Source organism: Hipposideros armiger, unplaced genomic scaffold, assembly GCF_001890085.2.
Source record: "Hipposideros armiger isolate ML-2016 unplaced genomic scaffold, ASM189008v1 scaffold_59, whole genome shotgun sequence".
Lineage (NCBI taxonomy): Eukaryota > Metazoa > Chordata > Mammalia > Chiroptera > Hipposideridae > Hipposideros > Hipposideros armiger.
Window position 1 is genome coordinate 378050 of NW_017731409.1, and position 25111 is coordinate 403160.

Below are 25111 nucleotides of genomic sequence, written 5' to 3' on the forward strand. Positions count from 1 at the left end.
TTCCACGTCTTCTTGGAACACCTGCATTTAGGGGCAGCAGGTTCTCCGGACTCTCATCTCTTGCATTCCCCATGGAATAAGCACCTGGGGCAAGGTGCAGGGCCTGGCTTTGGTCTCCGGGGCAGGTGGGGGTGGGGGGTGGGGAGTGGAACAAGCCCATGCACCTCACACTGAGTCTCTGCAGACCCAACTCTCATGTGAACTCATGAGCACAAAGTTCCCAAGGCCCAGATTCAGGGGAAAAGCTCAAACTCAGTCAAGGCCCCTGTCTGGGTTTTCCCTAAAAGCCCAAAATGGGGGTTCTGGATTGCTTGCTCGTGCAATGACATTGACATTTGTTTTCTATGCACTTACAGCTCTCTGTGTGTATGTCACCCTGGAGGTAAGTTGTGGTGAATGTGAGTGTCTGGCATACTGGAAGTCATGGTCAGCATATCCCAGGGACCCATTCCTCAGGGTGGCTGGTCCTCGAAATAGCTCTCAGACAAATGCCTTCATCAGCGTTAGCTACATAATTTGTGCTAAAATGAAAATGCAAGGCCCTTTATTTAAAAAGCAAGAAAACGTGTCATTAAGGACACAAAAACATCAAGTTTTATCCTCTCTTCCATCGTGTCTCCTTGACTTGCCACGGTAGTTTTTCATTTGCTATTTAATGCTGTTCTAGGTAAAATAAAATTCTAAGGACACGATAAAAACTCTGTAGCATGCAACACAAAAGCTATATCCATGCACATGGCGGCCAGATATGCACTTTGCAGGTATTTCTTCTGCTCAGTGCTCCATTGCTCCACCTACTTTGCATATTTACAAAACACAAGTTCAACGATAAAATAATCAAGAATTTCATGACAACAACTGCACAGGTCGCAAGCCCATGAAACCAGCACAGTCTTAAAAAGGAGAATCTGCATGGGCTGGAACAATTAACACGGAGAATAAGTGAGGGGAAAAATGCTCAAATGGGTTTCCAAAATAAGAGAATCTGGGCAGACTTGGGCACGCCTACTCTCATCATCCTTCTTGGTTTAATGTCGGGCTACACTGGTAGATGATTGACTGAACTTCCCAAGATTCTCGGGGTCCCTGCCAGCTCTGTGCTCTGTACTCGCTTACCTCCCTCAGAAATTCTGGGAGCCCGGTCCCCACCACCTATGCGCCTTACTTACCTCCGGTGCTTCTGGGAGGAAACAAAGAATAAGAATGGAGATTTTCTGCGGGGCACTTTTAGTTTCACCCCAGCTTCTTCCATCTTGTCCAAGAATTCCTGCTTGGACTGGCTTTAGAAGCAAACATTTCGATAAAGCATAAAACTCTACTCACCTTTCCTTCCTGAGTTACCCTGGCTCAAGGGCTTGTCGGTGACTGAACCTTGGGTGAGAGGGGAAACAAAAACAAAGACATTCAGAATGCATTGCGGTTGGTTCCTTTCAAAGAGCTGGCAAAGCCTGATGTTATGAGCATATGGTTATGCGTATGTTTTTAGTATACACATCTAGGGACATTATACACAAAGTTAGCACATACATACATGTCGAGTGGGGTTTGTTTAACGTCAGTGTCACTGATATCACAGCACTGTTGAGATGAACCATGATTTCCAGGTTCCTTGGTGATAGTCTTGACCAGATTTTTACAAAATTCCACATCCATATAATTCCCTTGTTGAACATTCCAATAATTGCCCCTTGCCTCCACTCCCCATCTCCCCCACGTCCCACCAGCTCCATGTTCTGAGCCATATCCACAGTAGGGCCAACCAAAAAGAAACCCCCTCTTACTGCAAATGCAATGATTGACATCACTTGCTGGTAAGGGCAGGAAATTGTCGATTTTCCATCTGAATTAAGTAGAAAATTGTTAGCCCAATTGTACTGAATGGGCCAAAATAGTCTGAGGCATGGAAACAATTTTCTACATGCAGCCTGTTCCTCAAGGGGGTGGAGGGGGTAGTGTGTGTGTTTGGCCCAACACTTTGCCCTGCGTATGCTAAGATACCATGTGCACCCAACCTGCAGTCGTGACCCTGTGGCACCTGCCTTCTCCACGAAGCCCACACAGGCAGGGCATCTGTGATCTGTGGTGGTCCCACCCATAAAAGAAAAGAAAGTATCCATATTTCCCCAATCTAGGCCATACCCCTTCTCCATGTACTAATTTTGTGAGAATTCAATTATCTTACCCTGCATGACTTGTTTCTAGTGCATTTGTTTGCTTTAAATGAAACTTTCCAGGTCATCTGCAAGGAGCACTGCTCGTTCCGGCCCCTCCCCACACCAACCCCAATTAAGGTTTCCAGTTTCCGTGTAAACCACAAATAAAGTAAACTTTCCTTTTTGGCCTGCAAATCTTGGTTCCCTAATGTAGATACTCACTGACCTTCCTACTTACTTCTGCATTTATATAGCAAGGCCAGTAGAAAAATGAATACATTTTGTGAAAAAAATATAAATGTTAGGCTAGCAGGACTGTTAGCCTTTGGAATTTCCCACAGGTTTTAGAATAATGTTTTATATTTTGCTTGCACTTAAAAATTAAGAATAAGTAAATAAATATAACCTCATACACACAGATATGGAGAAATATAAAGCTGCTAATGGTGGGACAGGGTTTCTTTGAATGAGGACTAAGTTGCCTAGTGGATTAAGGGAATGACTCTCAAGTCCCTTACCATCTTAATGGAAGTGGAAAGTGTGGAGCTTGAGTAAATCCATAAGCCACAATCCCATGAAGTTGACCTTAGAGTAAAATGTCTCTATGCTTATAAAGTTGGAAATAGAAAAGACTTAATTTTTGCCATGGACTGACCCAAAGGGTTACTATGATGCCATGGTTCCCTCACTTGTCTAATCATCAGAACCACCTGAGAAGCCTCATACACACTCGAGGTCTCACTCCAGACCTACCGGATCAGAATATACAAGAAGGGGTCTCAACAGCTAGGTTCTCTTTAATTCCCCAGGCACTTCTGATGACAGCCAGATTTGAGGGCCACTGATATGAAAGTTTTCCATCACTCTACATTACATTGTTCAGGAGTGGAAAATATATGGCACATAGGCCACCATTCTCCTCTCTTGACAGACATCATTAATTGATCATCGCAGCTTTTGATGTTGAATTCCCATGCAGTCTTGAAATCCATCTCAATAAAGTACTTCCAGGGCCACTAGCAACCAGAGCATGCAAGCTAGAAATGTATATGCCATGCTCTAGGGGTTACAGCTAATACTCGGGAAAAGGGCTTTGAAACAGAAACCTAAACTTAAAATAATAAATATATGCACACAGCCATACATATAGCGACCCTATCACCCAGCTGACTACAGAGCGAGTGTGTTTGAGTGGAATCCTCCCTGACCTGGGGGATGGCTCACAACCACCAATCATCTTTCAAAGCTTCCCCTACGAGATGCAGGAGACAGCCAAGAGGTCTCTCTCCAACCCTTTCCTTTCTTCCCGCCCTCCCTACGGTACCTGAACATACAGGAGTTTTATTCTGCACAGAAGAGCCACTGATGGGCTTCCCATCTGGGGTGACACACCAGCAGTACCCCGTGTAAGTGTGGCACTGCACCTGCACAGAGAAGTCAGAAGGGGAAAAGAACCATAAGTCTTGAGTCACAATATCAACCCCTTGTCATCTCCCACCCCTTCCAAAGCTTCCCCGGTATGGTGGCTGAGCTCCACCTCTCGCCCCAGTTTCTGTCCCCAGAGTGCCTCTTGCAGGTGGGCCCATCAGTCAACAACATTGGTTATGTGTTTTCTGCGTGACTCCCATGCACACCACAGCAATTTATCTACTTTATTATGACTTTTAATGCTGAATATCTTATATTACAGTTAGATACATCCACTGTTTTTCCTGTGATGATTCTCACCAATACCTGCTCATTTTTCCCCCAAGCACTGGCATACACTCCTATCCAGTTGTAAAAAATTCTGATTGGTGAACTAATTTGGCAAGTACAAGTTGGAATGTCACCACTGTAAGTTGATACGACCCTCCTTTAACAAGGAGAGACAAGTGGTAAGCTTTTCTTCTTTACCTAGCTTTTCCCAGCTGTTCATATAGTCAGCCTGCCTGCTGCTCTGGTGGCTCTCCTGAGACAAGGGCGCACATGATGGGGTTAAGGTAAGAATAAGGTCTTGTGTGCCTGCAGGCTCTAGTCTAGTTGCTCTCTTGCACCACTGTGTGAGCTTGCTCAAGCCTCCATGATCAGGTCCACTTTGACTGGGAATAGTAAATGAAAATGAGGCTTTTGCTTCATTCAGAGAAACTTTTCTTTTTTCTGTCAATAACTGTCACTCTATCCACCTCCTCCCACCCCACCATCCTCGTCCCATCCACTTCCACACAGAGTTTCTAAACACAAATCAGGGCGTCACTCCCCTGTTTGAAACCTCTTGATGATTTGGTGACTTGCTGTAGGGTTTAAGATGGAGAGTAAACTCACGATCACACAGGACCTAGAGCACCATGCAAATTTGCTCATTTGCATGGCACTCGAGGTCTCCATGGTCTGCTCCATTCTTGTTCCCGAAACTTCATTTTACACCCATGTCTCCACACACTCTCCTTTCCAGCCATGATGAACCCTTTGAAGCTCACAAGCACATCCCAGCTTCTCACGCCTCTGAACTTCGTTTGCTCCAATTATTCAATCTGTCTGGAATACCACTCCCCTGCTCATCCCCAGCCCACTCCTAATCCTGTTGCATTCCCACCCTCTTCATGATACACTTTCTCTGCAAAACGGTCCCAGCATCCTCCTCTCCCTCCTTCCTCTGACCCTCCACACGCCCTGGTTTCCCAAATTCAGAGCCCTTATCACAACGAGCCACAACTATTGATTCATCTAGTCTATCTTCCTGTCCATCCCCCCCCCACCCCTCCACAGACTGTGACCTCCCTAGGGGCTGCCTACTGGTTATACACAATGACATTTATTATAGGCATTTGATGAGTTGAATACATGCATGAATTACCACATTTCCTCAATTCTTGATCTCCATCAAGTCTAAAACTATAACATCAATTTAAACAGCCCCATCACATTAAATGTAGACCTCATCTACAAGATGTGTGCCAATTGCACAGATATTAAAGTGTGAAAAAGTGTGCTTCTTGGGATCAAGGACATGTTGAAATTGAGGATAGACGGCAATCGCATGTAAACTGAGTGCTGAGGTCTACGAGGGGTACAGAGGTAAGAGAGACCTGATGGCCTGGGTGAAATCCAGAAGTTATCACTAAGTCAGAAAAGCTACAGAAAGACTTCTGCTTTTGTGTGGCTTTCAAACACCGTAGTTTCCCACAAGACTAGCTGTTTCACTGTGGACCTACCCCTGGAAATCAGGACAAGAACAAGATGGAGGGCAACTTGTTCCTAGCAGTATGATGCCTCTGCATAGAAGCATTTCTCTCTCTTGTCCATGCACGGAAGTGATATTTAATGCCTTTACCCCAGTGCCATATTCCATTCCCTCTTCTTCTCATGGAGACGCCCAGAAGCCCCATGGCCGTGGCGGCTGCCCAGATGTTCACTCAAGATCAAATTCTTGGGTTGGGTCACTGCTACCTTCTGAGGAGGTGGAATGGTGGACTGGAAAGAAACCCAGACAGATCTGAGTTTGAATCCTGGTCCAGCCAGTTAAAAATGGGGCATGTTACTTAGCTCTTTGAGCTCCATCTATAAAATGGGGATAACAACGCCAAGCCTGGAGAGCTCTGGCCAGGAAAACAGACAGTGAGTCCAGTACCTGGCGTGGGTGACGGCCGGATACAGGGTGGCTGTGGCAATGATTGCCCTCAGCTCTCAGAAACACCTGGCAAGCCGGCCTTCTCCTGGGCCACAGCTCCCCTAGTAACCTCCAGAGGCTTGGGTGGGAAATGCGGCTGGAAAACTTGGAGTTTGCCCCTTCAGATTCTGTCAGCCCTGCAGGGGATAGTTCCTAGAGGCGATTCCTCGCCAGTGACAGCATTTTAATGGGGCCTGGCTGGCTGCTTTCTCCTCCTTGGCCAATAATCACCTCAGGGAAACATGTCCCTGAGGCTGGGCAGCCACACTGGCTCACTCCCGGGCCCCCTGGCTCCCATGGCCAAGGCCAGCCTCCCTCTCCTTGAGGACGATACTGCCCAAGTCCAGCACCCGAGGCTGTGCCTCTGGCCCAGTGCTGCCTGCTAGAGCCAGGCACTGTGGTCAAGCAGCTGCAAAGAACTGCTGGGTGGAAAGCCCCTCCTCCCGGGAGTGCAGAGTCCCAGCCAAGCCTAGTGAGGACAGAACCAAATGCATGAGTAACAGCCTAAGCCCAAGGCTTTGTTTCAGGGGTTATAATCTGACCTTTGGGCTCAGCAGGTCCCAAGGGCCACAAGCTCACTGTGTGCGCCCATTGTATCCCAGTGGACACGTGGACACTGCCTTCCAGCCTACAGCCAGGCCCAGAGGCCACAACACAGCCCCTTTCTCCACAGGGCCCTCAGCATTTTCCTCAGACCAGGCTCCAAGGAACAGACTCCAGGTTATAAAATCCTCAGGCTGGGAGCTGTTTCCAAGTCCTAGAAAACTGGAACCAAATGAAGAATTGTTGCCACATTCCTCCGAGGCCTGGAATACCCAGTAATGGGCATACCTGCCACAGGTGTGCTGCAGAGGCGGGGCAGTGGTGAGCAAAAGAGGACACGGACTAAAGGAAGCCCAGCAAGGTCACTCTCCTTTGCTGAAAAAGCCCCAAGTAAATTAACCCATGATCCTCAGTCAAAAGGATGTTTATAGGTTGTCTTAGGGAGTTTTCAAGATGTCTTCTTGAAGAAACAGAAGTCACATGGCAACAGAAAGCCGCGGTTATAGAGTCAGATTGCAGCCCACCTTCCTTAACTAACCAACTCCCCCATTTAACGACTGAATTTTCCAATCCTTAGGAGCCTTGGAAAGGTTCTTCATCAAACCAAGCCTCAGACTGCCCAAGTCAACTCAGCTGTTGAGAGGATTAAATTAGATAATGTAAATAAAGCACTTCGTTCACATGGTACGTGCCCAGTTAAGCCATGCTACTTATTATGATTATGTTTCTCAGCACACTATCTGTACCCTCAAAAAGGGCGCAGCCAGGTTCTCTGATGGGAACCAAAGAACATCCAATTCTGACCAGCCTCGGGAAGGGGCAGTCTGAAAGCAGCAAAAAGTTTGAAAAAGTTTGAATGGAGGAAGGAGAAGTTTGTTTTCATAGAACAGCAGTTCTACTAGAGTCAGAGGAGAGAAGTAAGAGTTCTTGCAGAAAAGCCACCAGGATCTAAATTCTGTAGAATTGATGGTTTATATATAGAATTGATGGTTTCTATATACATCGAGATGTAAGTTAAAGATTTTTGGCTTGAAGTCCTTTGTGTTAACAGCCCAGTGGTATATTTCCGGTCAACCTTCGTCCAAATGTAGACAAACGTGAAATTATTTTAAGTCTGTTAATCTTCAACATTAGCCCAACTGTTGGACACCCCGCAGAATGTGGGCGGCGAGCACTCCCAGCAAATACAGTTGAGTGAATGATGAGTGGAGAAGAGCAGAGTAAACACTAGCTCACAAGACAGACTGAGGACAGAACGGAGGAAAGCACTGAGGAAAACGAAGGAGACAAATGGACTCTGCATACAGACAGTGGCCACCCATAGGTGCCACGCCCCAAACGGAGAACACCACCTGCCCTTTCTACAGCGGCTTTTCGGTCACCACTGATGATCTATGCATTATTGCACGTGGGCAGCAGAGTCCCCCCGTGTGCATGTCTTTTATAGGAGAGGCACAGGGAGCAGCGGTTATTGGTTCAAATGTCACCGCTAGTTCATAACAGCACAGGAATTCGAATCCCGGTCTCCAAGCTCTCATAAAACTTCAGAACACATAGAGCTGGAGAAAACCTTAGCGATCTCCACTCTAACCCAAACATTTTACAAACTAGGAAACCGAGGCCTAGACACAGAGAGGCAGCCTGACTGCCAGCACCTAATAGTTGGGGCAGGTGGCAGTCCCCCAGGCCTGGAAGGGAGACTGAGAAAGGCATTGTTCCTAGTACTGGCATCTGAGGGAACAGACTGTGTCTCTTTGTGCCTGTAATTCTCCAGCAAATGGAACTCTTTGCGGGAGGTGGGAGGCAGCTGGAAGGGAGTCTTTCGCTCCAGTTTGAGCGAGAGGCCACTTCTAGAGTAATTTGGGGAGCAGCATGGGGGCCTCTGCTGCCCACCTCCCCCTCCCCACCGCCACTAACCTGCTTTCCTTTGGCTGTTCTTGGTGAGGGGGCGGTTCTCTGACAGGGATCCTACCTCACACCCCAAAGTTGCTTCTCCTACCAGGGGCCGGCCCCCTGCTGCCCTAGGGGACCAGTGTGTTCTGCTTCGTGCCCACTTTCCTTCTCTTTTCTCCTGGAATGTGTAGCAGCTATTCCCAACACCTTTACTTCTGTCACTTAGGTATAGTGATGAATGCAGCTGGTGTTCTACGGGGTGTGACTAGGAATTATTGGGGATGCGGGTGTTCTCTAGCCAAATAACTTTGGAAATACTGGTTTAAATAAATAGAATTAAAAGATTTCTTGCCTGCAGAATATCTCAGAGCCTTACATCAATTCATGATCTAGCTTTAAAACGACGAGATCATCTGCAGCAACTCCTAAACTTAATTAAATATGGGACCTTCCCTTAATTTTGTGTGGAGAGCGTTTCGTGATAGTAGTATTCTCTGAAACGTGCTTTATTTTTGTTTGTTTTTATTGAAGGCAGTATAATGAAGTGCAGGGCCTTGCTGTATTTCTTTACTTTTCCCAGCCCTACCGTCTCACAGTCTGGGTATCAGGCTCTCATTTTGTTCACTAGTCTTGAAATAGTTTTCCTCTGGCAAACCCCCACCTCCTTTTTTTGTAATGCATTCTCACGCTCTGTATCTGTTAAGAAAACCATCTTGAACTGCCTCAGGCCTTCGCTGACAACTGGGATCCCCTCAAAAGCACAGCAGCACCTTCTCACCCTGTGGCTTCATCCCCCCCTCCCCCACCAACCCCATTTCTTCGTCCTTCTTTTATGTGAACCATATGCAAAGAGGCAGGCTTGATTCAGCATTCTTAGTAGCAACTACCAAACTTGTAATGAAATGACTACTATCAGGTACTTGAACATCTCCTAGTGGGAAAAAGCAAAAGTCATGTGGATATTTGTCTCTTTGAGTGGTGAGGGTATGAAACTGTCCTATTTTTAATCTGCCAGTTGCTCCAAATCAGTTAGCAATTCCTTTGGATTAAGCGAATGCACAGTGAAAGTTTCTTACTGTTGGTCCACTTGATAACTTGGTTTCAGGGCAGTCTTATTTTCCTTTTGTCGGCATTCTCTATAGGATCTCTGAGAAATCTTGTTTTTCATGGGTGCCATGGGCCCTGGCTGGAAGACCAGGCCAAGTGAGCTTGCCCCATGTACCCCCAGGATATCTCTCTCTCCATCAGAAGCTGCAGAACTGTTTTTTTTTTTTTACTGGGTGTGCACTAGATTTACCTGGAAAGCTCATGAAAACAGGTGGCTGGGCCCCACCCACAGAGTTTCTGGATTCACTGGGTCTGGGGTCAGCCAGACAACCTGCATTTCTAATAAGTTCCCAGGTGATGCTGTTGCTGCTGGTCCAGGGACCACACTTCAAGAACCACTGTTTTAAAGGAAACTTCTCACTCCACCCTTTCTGGCATTTATCATGAAATACTCAAGAAACAGGTACTTTTCTAGGTAGGAATTTGGGACCAAGGGGCCTTGTGACCATCCTTCTTTCCAAAGTTTTTATATTCCAGTTGTTTTGATGACATGTTGTCTTTTAATTCATAGGTCTAATGATTGCAGTATTAACTCTTCTGGGTGATTTCATACATGGAAGAGAGTCTGAATGCAGTGAGAAGGGGACTGAGGGTGGAAGGGATAGCGTAATCCTTTTGGTCTGCCGAGCATGAGCGTGTTTTTTCCTCAGTTTGGAAAAAGTTATATCCCACAAATGTCCTACTCATCTTCGGTCAGGTTTGGCTCAAAAGCAACAAGATGCAGAAGGGAAAATTAAACCCAAAATGACCTGGGTTTAAATACCATCTCACCCACAAGCTGTGTGACTTTGGCACAATCACTTAACCTCTCTGAGCCTATCTATGAAATAAGGCTGATGGCGCCAACCTTGAAGGTTATTGAGAAGACAAAATGAGACAAGATATATAAAACATCTAAAGTAGTGTCGGCTATAGAGTATGCACTCAGCACAAGCTGATTTCATCTTTTTCCCCTTCCCTTTTGCAAGGAGGATAGGGGCCAAAGCTTCAAAGCACAGCTATTCCTGTTGGCTGTAGACACTGTCCCCTGCTTTGTGCCAGGTCTAAAGAAGACTGTCTGCTAAGGAATAAGGGATTTTCCTTTTACAGTATTTACCTCATCCTCCAGGATTTAATGGATGAGATGCAGGAAAGGAAGATCACCCTTCAATTTCAAATCCTCCTATATATGGGAGTCTTTGGTGATTATGTTGTTTATGAGTTGATGGTGTAATGTGGTTGCCAGCGCGATATTAATTATAAGTGGTGTGTTTAGAACGAGAGACAGTCCCATTCTTCCCCATGCTGTTTATGACCACATTCGAAATATTGTGTCCAGTGTGGGGAAGGACACTCTATAAGCAGGGGGGTGGAGGGGGAGGGGGGTAAACTGAATTCAGAAGAAAGAGGCCAGGAGGACAGAGAGACATAAACTCTTATGATATGGGATGGAGTGATAGAGCTAAGGACTTCTGCCAGGGCAAAAAGAAATATTTGTTGGCTAAAAGAGAGGATTTCACAAGGACATAATGATGTCTATTTTCAAATCTTTCTGTGGAAAGCAGGGTTTCTGTAGACTCTGTAAGATCCACAGCTAGAACTGGGGTCATCTGTTGGAAATTACAGGAAGACAGCACTAAAGTCATTGTAGAGAGGGATTTTCCAACTAAATTGTCCCCAAATGCATTATGTATGTTGTCATTGCTTGTAACAAGCTTCCTGTCTCTGGTGGCAATCAAGCAAAAGGTAGATGACTGCTTGGTGAGAAATGATAAGTGGAACCTGAGCCTTGGATTGGGGCGGGGTAGGGAGAGGAAGGAGAAGATGAACCAGATACCTCTGAGGTCCCCTTGGACCCAAAACTTCTGTGATCCTAAAACCCTGCTCTAAATTGAAGTTCTGCTGCTTAGGGCTAAGGTGGAAATGTATAAATTAGTTCCTAATTGTCAGAGTTAAGACCACTCTTCAAGGTATATGATGAAGAATATATATATTTGTATTTTCCAAAAAGTATGAACACCAACCCCCAACACACACATAAAGGTATTTTTAAACCTGGTGTTGGGGCTTCAGGGACCCAAAGAGCTTTATTTTCTTGATTCCTGCCCCTCTGTTTGGTGCTTAGAACGGCCCAGGTTTTGTAAACAGCAAATACAGTGCCTGTTGTTTATACACTTTTATTTCCATTTGGTGGGGAAAATCAAATATGTTTTTAATGTTTTAAAAAATGCCCAATAAACATTCATCTGGGTAGGAGCTTTGTTTAGATCGGAACTGTGAAAATCTGGCCAGTGCTGGGACAAAGGTGGCCTGCAGGATGGGAGCTCTTTCTGGTTTCCCATATCGGACTTCACTTTTAATTAAACTTTCCTGCCTTCATACCTCCATCCTGTGTTCCTATTTCCTTTCTCTACTTTGACATGGGGGAAAATCTGGTCCCTATAATTCTGCTAAAGAGTTTAGTTGACTGGCCTGCAGAGTCGCCTCCTGGCGTGTGTTATATGCACACACAGTAGAGTGGCAACAGCCCTAAATGGGGGCCTACTGTGTGCCTACTCACTTGGTTGAACATCAGCTGCTGTCTCATAAAATCCCAAGAAGTGTGGAGGTTACCTCCCAGGGACCTTCAATTTAATTTAACCTCCTCCCAGGGCTGTAGCACTTCCTCCCCACACCCGGAGCACCCCTGCTCGGTGCCCATTCAGGGCCCCCTCGCCCACTTCCTGGAATGGGAAGTTAAGTTCTCTTTGAGTCAGACATTCCATCTATGGATTGCTCTGCTTGTAAAAAGTTCTTCCTTGTTTTGAGTCAGCATCTGAGTCATTATATATTTTACTCAGGGATCCCGTGTCAGCTCTGTGAAACTAATTAGTGAAAAGCTAATGTCATCCACAGACAAAGGTTTGAAGATGGCGCTCATGTATCCCTTTGGTCATCTCTTTCCCCCATCCTTTGGTTCTTCTCTTCTCCAAACTAAACATCTCTGGCTCCTTTGAATATTCCTCACAGGACATAGTTTTCCGACCTCACTCACCTGAGTCACCCTCCTGGCTATGCTCTAGTTTGGCAACATCACTTTAAAAGATGCACTGTTCTTTAGAGAGGCGGAGCATGGTGAACTCTGCAGCCAGGCTATTGGGTTTGCGTCCTGACTCTGCTACTTGCAATCTATCTGACCCTGGGCAAGCTAGTCAGCTTCCCTGGTTCCGTTTCCTCATCTGTAAAATGGGACTATAATAATGTCACAGGTCGTAGTGAGGATTGACTATGTTCATCTGTGTCAGGCACTTATAAAACAGCCTGGCACGTAGTGCTATATAAGTAAGTGGTTTTGTTACTTTGTGAGGGTGAAAAGGGTAACTATTGCATTGTTCTGTACACCTGAAACTAACAATAAAAAAAAATTAAAAAAAAAAAAGAAAAGAACAGCAGAAGTAGTGATTGAAGCACTCTATCCCTGAGCCTCCCCTTTCCTAGAGGCAGCAGGAAGGCCAGAGAAGCAGGCCTCCATTCCTCCCTCCTTCCCAAACATAACCCCTTGCAGAAGAGCAGCTGCAGATACTACCTAGAGCTTGCTTCTTTCATTTCCACAGTAGACAAACTGTAGGGACAGACCCGCCGAGGGCTATGGGGAGCTCAGGTGCCCAGCTGGGAGCACCCAGGCCCTGCATGCTTGCTCCAAAGCAAATGAGGCCCACCAATCTGGGAACGGATGCCTAGTGGCCATTCAGCTAGAGAAAAGCCATTGAACAGTAGGACCAAGTAGTGGTTGGGGTAGGTGCATCCCCACAGAACACAATAGATGCAATGTCCTGAGCACAAAGCATGCTCCATCTACCCTCCTCTTACTGCACATGTCTGCACCTGACGGGTGACCCAGAGGGTGCCAGTTCTCTTATTGAAAAGATAAGAGCAGTGGCTCCCACCATGTGTGGGGGTCACTTGCTAGACAAATCCTTCCTGCACATGAATAGAGCAGGCCCTGGCCCTGCCATCATTTACAAAATTAAAACATTACTATCACAGCTACATCACGTAGATTATATATTCACTGCAAATTCCATGGCACCTAAACCACCCACGATAAAGCAGTAAAGCCACAGGAGAGCCCCCGTAGGAAGCTGGCCGCTGGCTGTTGCTCACCAGGGCTCCAGCCTCTCCACCTTTTCAGATAATGATGTGCTGAGAGCGTGAATGACCACAGAGGCTATGTCAGTGTGGGGAGAGGAGTGAGCACCAGCCCGATGCCTGCCTCATGCAGGCAGCAATCCGTCTCCTCTAAGGCATCAAGCCTCGCTGTAACCCACAGTCTCTAATTTGAAAAAGAAATCCACTTTTCTGCTTGTAGAGTCAAAGGAGAAATACTGGCTTGCCAAAGATGGAGAGCTCTCTAGTGATTCTCGAGTTTCTTACCCCCTCATTTGCACCTTTCTCTCCCCACCCTCCCCTTCCCTTGAAAACACCAAACCAAGGACACTGATACTGGTCACAAAACCTAAAACTACAGCACAGGCGTCAGGTGCTTGGGCATCCCATCTCCTCACTGTCTGGTGATGGCAGCTGGCGTTAACCCTACACAGCAGTGCAGAACAACACTCACCTCCCTGTTCATTTAAAAAGGAAAAAAAAGATTCATAACTTACCATAAAGCTATAGTAACAAACAGAGTGTGGCACTAACATAAAGACAGGCATGGAAATCAATGGAATAGAATCGAGGGTCCAGAAAGAAACCCTCACAGTTATGGTCAACTGATTTTCAACAAGGGCACAAGAAAATGTAAGAGGGGAAGGAAATAGTCTTTCCAACAAATGGTGCTGAGCTAACTAGACATACATGCAAAGCCTCACACCATATATAAAATTTAACTCAAAATAGATCAACTTAAATGTAAATGTGAAAACCATAAAACTCTTAAAAGAAAACACAGGAGTAAATCTTTGTTACCTTGGATTAGGGAATGGTTTCTTAGACATAACACAAAAAAGCAAAAGCAATATATATTTTAAAAGTACATAAATTAAACTTCATTAAAATCAAAACTTTTATGCAATAAAGGACATTATCAAAAAAGTGAAAAAACAACCCAGAGGATGGGGGAAATATTGATAAGTAATATATCTTATAAGGGTTATGTAGCTAGAATATATAAAGAACTCTTACAAGTCAATAATAAAAAGACAAATAACTGAATTTAAAAATGGACAAAGGATCTGAAATGATATTTCTCCAAAGAAAATATACAAATGGCCAAAAAGCACATGAAAAGATGCTCAATGTCAATAGTCATTACGGAAATGCAAATCAAAACCACAATGAGATACCACTTCACACCCAATCAGATGGCTACAATAAAAAAGACAGACAATCACAAGTGTTTGCAAAGATGTAAAGATATTGGAACCTTCATACACTGTTGTTGGGGTGTAAAATGCCACAGCCACCTTGGAAAAGTCTGTCAGTTCCCTAAAAGCGTAAACTAGAGTTATAAAACCCAGCAATTCTACTCCTAGGTATACACTAAGAAAAAATGAAAACATATATCCACACAAAAACTAGAAATAGTTCACAAGAGTATTTCTTATACTAGTCAAGAAATGGAAACAACCCATGTGTCCATCAGCTAATGAATGGATAAACAAAATGGAGTATATCCATGCAGTGGAATATTATTTGACAATAAAAAGCAATAGAGTACTGGTTTTATTATAACATGGATGAATCTTGAAAACATTATGCTAAGTAAATGAAGCCAGTCGCTAAGACCACATACATATTGTATGATTCCGTTTATATGAAATGTCCAGAATAAGCAAACCCATAGAAATAGTAAGCAGGTTAGTGGTTGCCAGGGTTTGAGGGAAGGGGCTAATGAGGAGTGACTGCTGATAGGTACAGGGCTTCTTGGGTGATGAAAATGTTCTGGCATTAGATAGTGGTGATGAGTGCACAACTCTGTGAATACACTAAAAGCCGCTGAATTGTACAGTTACAAGGGTAATTTTTATGGTATGTGAATTACATCTCAACAAAGCTGTTATTTTAAAGAACAAAACCAGATGGCCAGCCCACAGGCCACAGTTTGCTGACCTCTGGAATAGCTCACCTAGCTGTCCCATTTTACAGCTGAACAAACTGAGATCTGAAGACGAAAACTAACATTTACCAAACTGCAATTATGTGCTAAATAGAGGGCATTTTCACATAAGTTATCACATGCAATACCTGGTTGTTTGAAACAAAAGAAAATCAATGAAAAATACATGTAAAGAGAGTAGTATGATGCCCTGGACACGGTAGATATTCAAATTGTAACAATAATAATATGTTTATTGAGGGGTGGGAGGGCAGCGGATGGTGGGAGGGGGTTTGTTACTTTGTGAGGGGTGAAAGGGATAACTATTGCATTGCTCTGTACACCTGAAAATAATAATAATAATAATAATAATAATAATAATAATAATAATAATAATGTTTATTGAGCACTTTAAAAAGGAAAAAGAAAAGCAACCACTTACCCAACAGTGGGTCTATTGACCATTATGCCATCTATACCTAAAGGATGGTCTTGGATTTTTAACAGTGTGACTACTTAAAAAAAAAAAAAAGTTGGCATTGTACATGCCGCAGAAAGCTGAGGGAACTTAAAGCAAGGCACCACCCACTGACACATACAGAACTGGCTTTGTCTGGGGGCATCCAATGGAGCTGTTGATGGCTGGAGAAGCTCAGAACACTCCAGCTTATGGACACAGGAAGGGTGTTAGTACTGGAGTGCTCTGAGCCTGTGGATTCTTTTTGGACCTCTAGGCACATCAAAGATAAGATCAATCCTTTCCACCCTATAAGGATGCGCAGTACTCCATCCTGCCCATGTTTAATCAGCCGTGGCCAACAAAGGCTCACAGTCCAGGCAAAGCATCGATACCTTCCATAGTTGCTGGGCATCTGGAATCGGGAGGCCCAGATGGTAAACCCAGGTGTTTCCAGGGCAAGCTAGACACACAGCTCAGGCCTGCAGGGGTGACTTCAAGAAGCACAGTTCTGTACTGTGGGGGACAGTGTGTGGGAGAAGGCAGGGAATAGGGGGGACAAAGAAGCTAAAAAGGAATATCAAGACCTGTTCCACAGCTCAAGCCGTGACACTTGGGAAATAAGTTATAGTTCCCTAAGTTTGGGCAAATACAACAGTAAGGACTATAGAAATACTAACAAGGGGAGTCCACTGTCTTTGCCAAAAAGCCATAGCATTTTTTCTTTGTGCTTCGAAATTCAGAACAAAGCAACATGAAGAAGAAAGTACAGCTCCCCAGATCTCTATATGCAAAAAAATAAAAGACCTCAGGAAATAAAAGAATATGTATATGTGTGCACTGGTGTGGAAAAATGATTAGGAGTAAAACTGGGAAAAGTGTCAGTGCCAGACACAGAGCTATATCAAGAAAGATGGAAGCCTGGGCCGGCTGAGTGGCTCAGTTGGTTAAGAGCTCGCTCAAGAGTGTGAGCTCTGAGCAACAGCAGTTCGATTTCCAGCCCAAGCTGAGCAGCCTCTGAGCTGCCAACCAGTGGCAGGATGGCTCAGCTTAAAAAAAAAAAAGATGGTTACTGGAACATGGAGCACAAAGATGGGAAACAGAATACGTTTTTTCACATACAAGTAACATTACAAATGGTGTTTTATATTCTATAGTATTATTAGAACTACAATCCATCTATACAAAAAATTTAAATGGCTTAGGAAAGTATTTGACAACAACCACTAATCAACCACATTGTCATTCAACAATATGGAAGGCAATTTGGTAGTATGCATCAAATGCCTTAAAAAGTGCATATTCTTTTGACCCAATATTTGCCTTCCAGAAATTTAATCCCCAAATTTCCCAGATTCATGGTACACTCATACAGTGAAATATAATGCAACCATTTAAAAATTGAAGTAGAGTTATATGTAATTAACCTGGAAGAAGTCCACAATATAATTAGTTTAAGAGAGTGTTATAAAATGGTATATGATATTATACCATTTTTTTCCTAAATAATGATAAGTACACACAAAGAAAATAAATCTAGAGGGTTATAGACTTAATTGTTCCTAGTTCAGGAAGATGAAATCAGTGGCTTTACCTTCCTACCTAATGTATTGCTGTATTGTTAGAATTTTTTTTACAAACTCTATATAACTTTTCTATTTAGAAAAAAGTGAAAATAGTTCTCTCTTTAATTATTTGATTAAGTAAGTCCCTAACATTCATACAGACACATATATGCAAAATAAACCTCTACAACCCATCATTTTACAAGCTGCATAGTGTGGCTATTCATAATTTGCTTAAGCAATTCTCTATTGTTGGATATTTAGGTAGTTTCCATATTTTTGCTACTATAAGCAGGACTTAGGTGGAAATCCTTGTGGCTACATATTTGCACATATTTTTAATAAATTCCTAGTAGAATTTCAGACTCAAGATGGGGGCCCAATTAAAATATTTTGAACCATATTGCAAAATTATCCCATTAAAAACTCAGTGCCAATTTACTTCCCCAACCTCCCTTCACTCAAGCCTGAATCTTTTTTCTAATTTTTTCCAATTTGGTAAGCAAAATGGTACATTATTTTTGTTTGTATTTATTTCAATGCTAAGCAAATGACATGATTCATATTTGCTTATTGGCTATTTGTTATTATTGTGTGACCTGCTTGTTGATATCTCCTGCCCACTTTTCTACTAGAATCTTTTTCTTTCTGGTTTGTAAGAGTTCTTTATATAACATTAGAACCTTGTCATTAAGGCTAGCATATGTCATTTACCTTATTTAAGTAATAAGTTTTGTTTAAGGTGTCTCTGTATGTTCAAAATTGTTTAATTTGTATATATTTTCTCAACAATAAAGTGCACTCAAGATTCCAAATTACTGACTTGTAAATGGGCATTTGAAATATAACCAGTTGTGCATATATGGTCTTGAATACTAGCTATTTTATCATATGTTTTCTTATCTTTTCTGTATATAATCTCCTTGAAGGTATAAGTCATGACATTTCTCAAATCCCCCATAGCAACCAGCACACAGCCCAGAACATAGCAGAGCTCCAAAATGCCTGCAATGAAAAAATATTGTGTCTGGGATTGGCTTTGAAGTAATCCAGTTTAGGGTGGGAGATGACAATGAGAGAAAGATGAAACAGAATCAAGCACATGCCAATCATTGTTGAAGCTGGCTGGTGGGCACATGGAGTTCACTATACTATTATTTCTGCTTTTTTGTATATTTGAAAATTTCCATAATCAAAAGGATCTTTTTAAAAATTTTCTTCTTGATTAATTGGTCAACAGCATCCAAGAGAGGACTTCTAGAATAACACTGGTGATGAAAATCAATTACATTTACGTCAAGGACCCTTCTGTAGCATTAAAAAAAGTTAAGAGCCCAGGCCTTGGAATCTGGCAGGGCTGGGTACAAACCCCTTCTAGCTTAGTGACCTTCAACCCCTCTGAAACTCAGGCTTCCTTATAAATAGGGGTATTAATAACTACCTCCAAAGGTCCTTGTAGAGATTAATGGGTGTAAAACTCGGTGCCTAGCACCAAGTAGCACTCAGTAAAGAGTCACCATCATTATTATTCAGTGATGCACAAAAGCTCCAGCCAACATTTCCTCGTGGTGGTGATCCACTACCTTTCTATTATGTGTGATTAAGTTTGGGCATCTGACAACTGCTTGGCAAAGGACTTGGTACAACAGATGTCAGGAGTCATATTTCTGATACCCAGAGGAGAAAACAGATAAGGCCCCAGCAGAGGACAAAGCCCACAGCCCCCAGCCTTACTCAACAAGTCACCAAAGAGCGTGAACTCCACATTCCAATGACGCAATCAAGAACAAGAGAGATGAAGCCCTTACAACAGTGGGCCCATTCTCAACTTTGACCAAACACTGGCATCTTCTGGGGAGCTTGAAATAACACAACGTCTGAGTCCCACTCCCAGAATCTGATTTAATGGTCTGGGACATGGACTAGGTATCAAGATTTCTAAAAATCACATGCGATTTAATGTGCACCAACCACTCTGCTGTGTAGGTTGGGGTGGGAGGTATGAAGGGAAGAGGACAAGGGAAAAAAAAGAAGAAAACAGAGACCATTGTGTCCCCCATTAAAGCCAACCCAGTCATGTGGTCCCAAGCTGTGTCCCACGGCAGGTAAACCTAGTCCCACTCAGGTCCCTTCACTCCTTCCATAAACTTCAAGAGTGTGTTACTATAATAATGCACAGGGCTAAAATATATTATTAACACCAAAGATACGTGCATATCATTATTCTAAAGAATATTAAAGCAACATAGCTGATCTCTGAGTTTTTGTCTTAAAAAACAAACAGAAAAAAAAATGTCCAGCTAAGTGACAGCAGAGATTGGGGGAGGGAGAAAAGCATTTTGTCTCATTGTCTTTTGGCAGCCTGTCAATGCGACTGAAGCACACTCAAAGAGGCAGCCTCATTTTGTGAAGTTATTGCAATGTCTTTGATCAAGGGAAAAAGCACATCCATTTCAATCATCGTAACGGGGACAGGCCGCCCGTCTGGCTGCCTGGCCGCCCACTGGGGTGAGTCAGCCTTGAGCCTGAAGACACATGGCAGTGTTTAGTGTGTCAAACCAATGAGGGGTTCTTGACTGTCTATCCAACCTTTGCTGAACTTCAGGGGCCCTCTCACTTAGCAGTTCTGCCCTGACTAATCTGGAAGTTCCTCTCCCCAGCAAGCACCACCTGGCCCCGCCTGGCCTCGCCATAACAAAAGCTGGCCAGCAGCTGTCTGTCATGAGGCAGCAAACACTTCAGGACCAGGAGGGCAGGGGTCAACCATTCTCATAAGCAACACACTCAGGATTACACAAGCCTAGAGAAAGGAGAAATAAAAGATTTTGCCTCCTCCCCATTACCTTTGCCCAGGTCTCAGCCCCGAACTCAGCTGAGACAGGCCTGCTTTTCTCCCTCATACATGAATTCTCAGCAGTGTGGTTTCAAATCCATATACAAAGGTCACCTGCATTTTTTTTCACTAGAATAAATAATAAAACGTCAATGAGAGAATCTCATCAATTTTCAAACTTGGGGAGGTTTAACAAAAACTTTTCTTTTCCTTCGGTGACATCATCCATAAAATCTGGGGAAGACTTCAGTCGCAGAACCAGAGTGGAGACGGGGATAATGATGATGGTAATGACAGGTAGTTATGAGCTTCAAGTGTCTTACACGTGTTAACTCACTTAATTCTCATCACACCCTTATGAGGGAAACTATAGTAATACTCATTAATAATAGTAATAATAAGAGTAACATAATATGTGTAATATAATAATTATTATTATCTATGATAATGGAGATAATCTCCATTTTTCATGTAAGGATATGGTGACCCAGAGAAGTTTGGTGACTTTGCCTGAGAGGTGGGGGCTAAGAGTCACACTCAGGCAGTGTGGTTCCAGGATCCATGCACTAACCACAGCACTAGACTGCCTTCTGCCATTCCACACCTCAGAGTCTCCTTTAAAGCTGCAAGTTCAGAGAAGCTCAGTATGCAGGACTTTGGAGCTAGAGGGAGCTGAGTTTGAATCCAAGTTCTGCCGCTTTGCATCCCTTCAAAGGCTGCATCTTCTGTAAATGGGGTTAATAGCACCTACCTCACAGGCCTGCGGCGAGGCTTAAGTGAGAAAATGAATAAAAGCACCTCTCACAGGGTCACTTTAATGCCATGGCCCTCAGTCCTGGAAGAACATTTGAATCAGCTTGGAACTTTTAAAAAACATGAGGCCCAATCGCAACTCCACCCCACACACACTTCCACCCCGGCCACAGCAGGGTCAGCCTGAAATCAGCCATCCCCTGGGCCCAGCCCAGAAATGAAACCTGAAAGTCATGAGACCAAAGGCCAGCTCACACCCTTTGCCCCGCTGATTCAGAATGACAAGGTAGCTTTGAAACCTCTGAAGCCTCTGCTTGCATCCAGTTCTAAGGTAGTGATCCCTTCCCAAATGCCGTTCTCTTCCACAAAGGGAGCAGAAGCACCAGGACCATCCCCAACCACGCGGCTGACTCACCCTTGTCCAGTGACCTTCTCCACTTTCATCAGGAAGGGTCTTCATTCAGCCGCCTTCCACCCCCCACGCTGTGTCTCTACCTCCAGCCTAAAAGCTTATGAATGAACACCCTATTGTCCCATGCTGCCTGTGTTTTAGGAATAGTTTGTGCCAACATCAACGTAGCCAGCGTTAGTCTTACACAAAACTCTAACCCGAGGCCATGCAGGATGACAGATGAGACTGCCTGAAAAGAAATTTTAAAATCTGCGTGCATGCATACACACGACTGTGCAAGCACGTGCATGCACACACATGCACACATATACCATACACCACACACACTCCAGGAACCACAGTACAGTTTGTACTCAAAGGGATCACTGCTTCATTTGAGGACTAGGGGTACGCAGAAGGGGAACACAGAGGGGTAGCAATAAACAGTGAAGAGAATACCAGGGTTGCCCATGGAAATTGGCAGGGATAAGAAAAAATAATCAGCCTACATTTGACAGAAAAGAAAAATGGAGACGGCCAGCAGGGAGGATGGGGACCAAGCAATGCCAGTTTCCTGGCTCAGACTTCCATATGCCTTTTCAGGACCCACTGCCAGCTGGCAACGGGTAGCACGGAGGGTCCAGGAGGGGGAACGTAGGCACCAGAAGGTAGCACAGAGGGTGTCAAAGAGCTCTCAGCTGTTTCCCAGAAAGCCAAGGCTCTGAGCGGCCCTCCCGCTCTCAAGCACCTCCCCTCGGCCTCAGTCCAGGAAATGGGCCTGAGAGACTTGGCCAAGTCCTCACCTGGGTAAAGGAGCCATCCTCGCCGCACTCTGGGACAAACACTGCCTCCTGGGGCTTCTTGGCTTGCTCTAGGGCCTGAGCCCGCTCCAGGCGACACTTGCTCTGGCCAGCGTCTAAAAGAGAAGAGGAGCGAGCATATTTCATACTTCACTTGGATTCTACACAGAGCCATGGAACAAAATGGCTGCCCGACTGTAGGAATGCTGAGAGAAAACCACTCCGCCTGTGGGTGGGCCCACACACAACCACTGGCTTTTCTAACGACACAAGGGCAGTCAGTGGCTAGTGTGTGCCACTGGGCCTCATCTTTCTCTTAAATGTTACTCTTAGAAAAGTGGGGTGTTGTATTTATACCACATTCTGCTTATTTTTTCTCCCAAGTACCCCCACTCCCTCCCAGGAAAAAAATATATATTCTATCTCTATTATTTTTCACTGGGTTTATTAAAAAATGTGAGAACCCAAGGGGACTCAAAAATGTTTTATAGTTCAAGAACTGCAAGCACTTTCTGTGGAAGATCAGAAGCTCTAGGACCGCCTGCTTGGCCTCCCACAATTGCTTTAAGCCATCCAGGGGTCACAAACTCAAATCTTTACAGGGCGTGGGAAAGTGACATAAATTAGAGAAGGGATCTGGGTATGCAAAGAATGGCATTCAGCTTGGAGACACCACAGGGAGTGCTGAGGACTGTGGCAAACTGGAGAACAGGCTCCCCTTTAAAGGAGGTAACTGCTACTCAGCTCTAGCCATGTGTTGCCATGTGGGTGGGAACACCCACAGGCCTAATATTACCAGAGCTTCCAATTTTTTATAAGAAGTACAAAAATCCAGATTTGTGTGTCGAATCTCCCAATTTGTAAATGTTGTCTCAAATGTTCTTAATATTTTTACACATGTGAGCAGACCAAACAAAATACACCTGCTGGCCAACAATTTGGAATCCCTATTCAGGAGCCAGCAATAATGTCTTGCCTTTTAAGCATCTCCATTTACAAAATAAAAATAAATAGCACTAGCCACATAGCAGCACATCTCTCTAAGCCTTAGCCTGGTGGCAGTGTCTGAAAGACAGAAAAATACTCATTCTTTCAGGTACACCGGTCCTCCTCATCTTCCATGGTAGAAAGGATGGGGGACTAGGATAGCACACCAAATAAATAGATTTATCCTGAGCTCCCCCGATGGGGAGTGCACTGTGCAGGAAGCTGTGGTGCCCAGGTGCCTCTCCTCAGCTGGGCAGAGATACATGCACTCACCTTTGCATCTACCTCGATGTACCACACCCAGGGTCGGGTCTCTGCACTTGGCTCGCTGGTACTCACACATGGACTCATAGGACCTGCCATCGGAGGCACAGATGGGTTTGGGTTGAGTCCTGGAGCAGTGGAGGTTGCACTGAGGGTCACGGTCACTTATGAGAAACTAGATTAGAAAAAAATAAAAAGGTATAGAGGTTACTTTTGCAGGACAAGTACGGGTGAGTCCACGACTTCCAATTCTTGTTTGCTTGAGCAAGTGCAGAATAAACCTAATGTCATTAACTAAACCCTACAAGTAGAAGGGAACTGAGCAGTCACAAAGTCTAACCGAGGAAGATACCTGTGCTAAGTAATTCATATGCAGGATCTAATTAATCCCCACAACAACCCCATGAAATAGAAACCATCTATTTTGCAGATAAGGAAACTGAAGTTTAGAGTGAGGTAACTTGCCCGATGTTACATAGCCATAAATGGTGAATTTTAACCAAGATTGGCCAGAAATCAAATCAAAGCTTTCACCACTGGGACATTCAGCCTCTCCATCCATGCAGATGGTAATGAGTCCTCTATTTTGGTACTTTCCCAAATTTCTTAATTCCATCTTTGGAATGTTTGATTTATTAGAAATATTAAGCCCCCAATCTATTAACCTTTAATATCTGCTCACTGCTCTCTACCAGAATACAAGTTAAATGATCTTCTATGAGAAAGGGATTTCCTGACTTTAAAAATAACTATAATAATCAGCTTGGAAAATGCTGAGTTAAACGGGTTTCTTTACTGCCACACTTCTCAGACTCCTTGGATACACTCATGCATTATGAATCTTCCAGACGTGCAGTAAATTAATGAGAGCTGCAAATTATTTGCTACTCTTCCTATTGAGCTGTGGAGTCTAATTCCCTCCCCTTGAATCTGGACTGGCCTTGATAACTTGCTTGACCAATAAAATGCTGTGGAAGTGATATCTGGGGGACTTCTGAGCAAATTCATACAAAGCCTTACAGCTTCCTGTCAGGCCTCTTGCAACACTCACTCTGGCAAAACCCAGCTGCCATCAAAGAAGCCTGACAACCCTGAGCCTGCCATGCTATGAGGAAGCCTAAGTTAGCATGTGGAGAAATCACGTGCAGATGGAAATGTCCAACCAACCCAGGCACAGAGATATGTGAGTGAAGCAGCCTTCAGATGAGTCTACCCCCAGCTATCTTCTGATTGCAACTAACAGAAATGAAAAGAAGGAACTGTGTGAGAGACCCTAAGCAATAACGACCCAGCTGAGCCCAGTCAATCCACAGACATGTGAGAGATCATAAATGGTTCTTTTACGCCATTAAGTTTTGTGATAGTTTGGTAGGAATGGGTAACCAGATCAAGGGGCATATACAAGGCTGTATCTCCCGAACTTATTTGACCATGAACCCCTCTATCAGTGAACCTCTCTTAACAACTATAGAATACAGTTGGAAAACAATAACTGGTCCATACAATCCATGAGCTTCTATTGACTAACCCACCATTAGACTATATGGGCCTTGAGAGCTGGGTCCTCTCTCATCTACCCCCATAGAGCAGAGCTCTGGCACACTGAAGGCTCTTCATCAGTATGAAGGGGGAATAGATATCCCACAATAATGCATGGTAAT

At 44.2% G+C, this 25111-nt stretch overlaps 1 protein-coding gene across 4 annotated transcripts in view; it reads right to left on the bottom strand.

Moving 5' to 3' along the window:
- The window catches only part of SMOC1 (SPARC related modular calcium binding 1), a 151963-nt gene that overhangs the window by 50072 nt on the left and 76780 nt on the right, over positions 1-25111 (bottom strand). For all 4 annotated transcript variants that reach the window (XM_019641384.1, XM_019641382.1, XM_019641381.1 and 1 more), the window contains exons 2-5: positions 23460-23625; positions 22203-22315; positions 3478-3577; positions 1324-1371 (exon numbers count right to left, since the gene is read on the bottom strand). In XM_019641384.1, coding sequence (XP_019496929.1) covers positions 1324-1371; positions 3478-3577; positions 22203-22315; positions 23460-23625 — 427 coding nt within the window. The remainder of the gene's footprint in view (positions 1-1323; positions 1372-3477; positions 3578-22202; positions 22316-23459; positions 23626-25111) is intronic.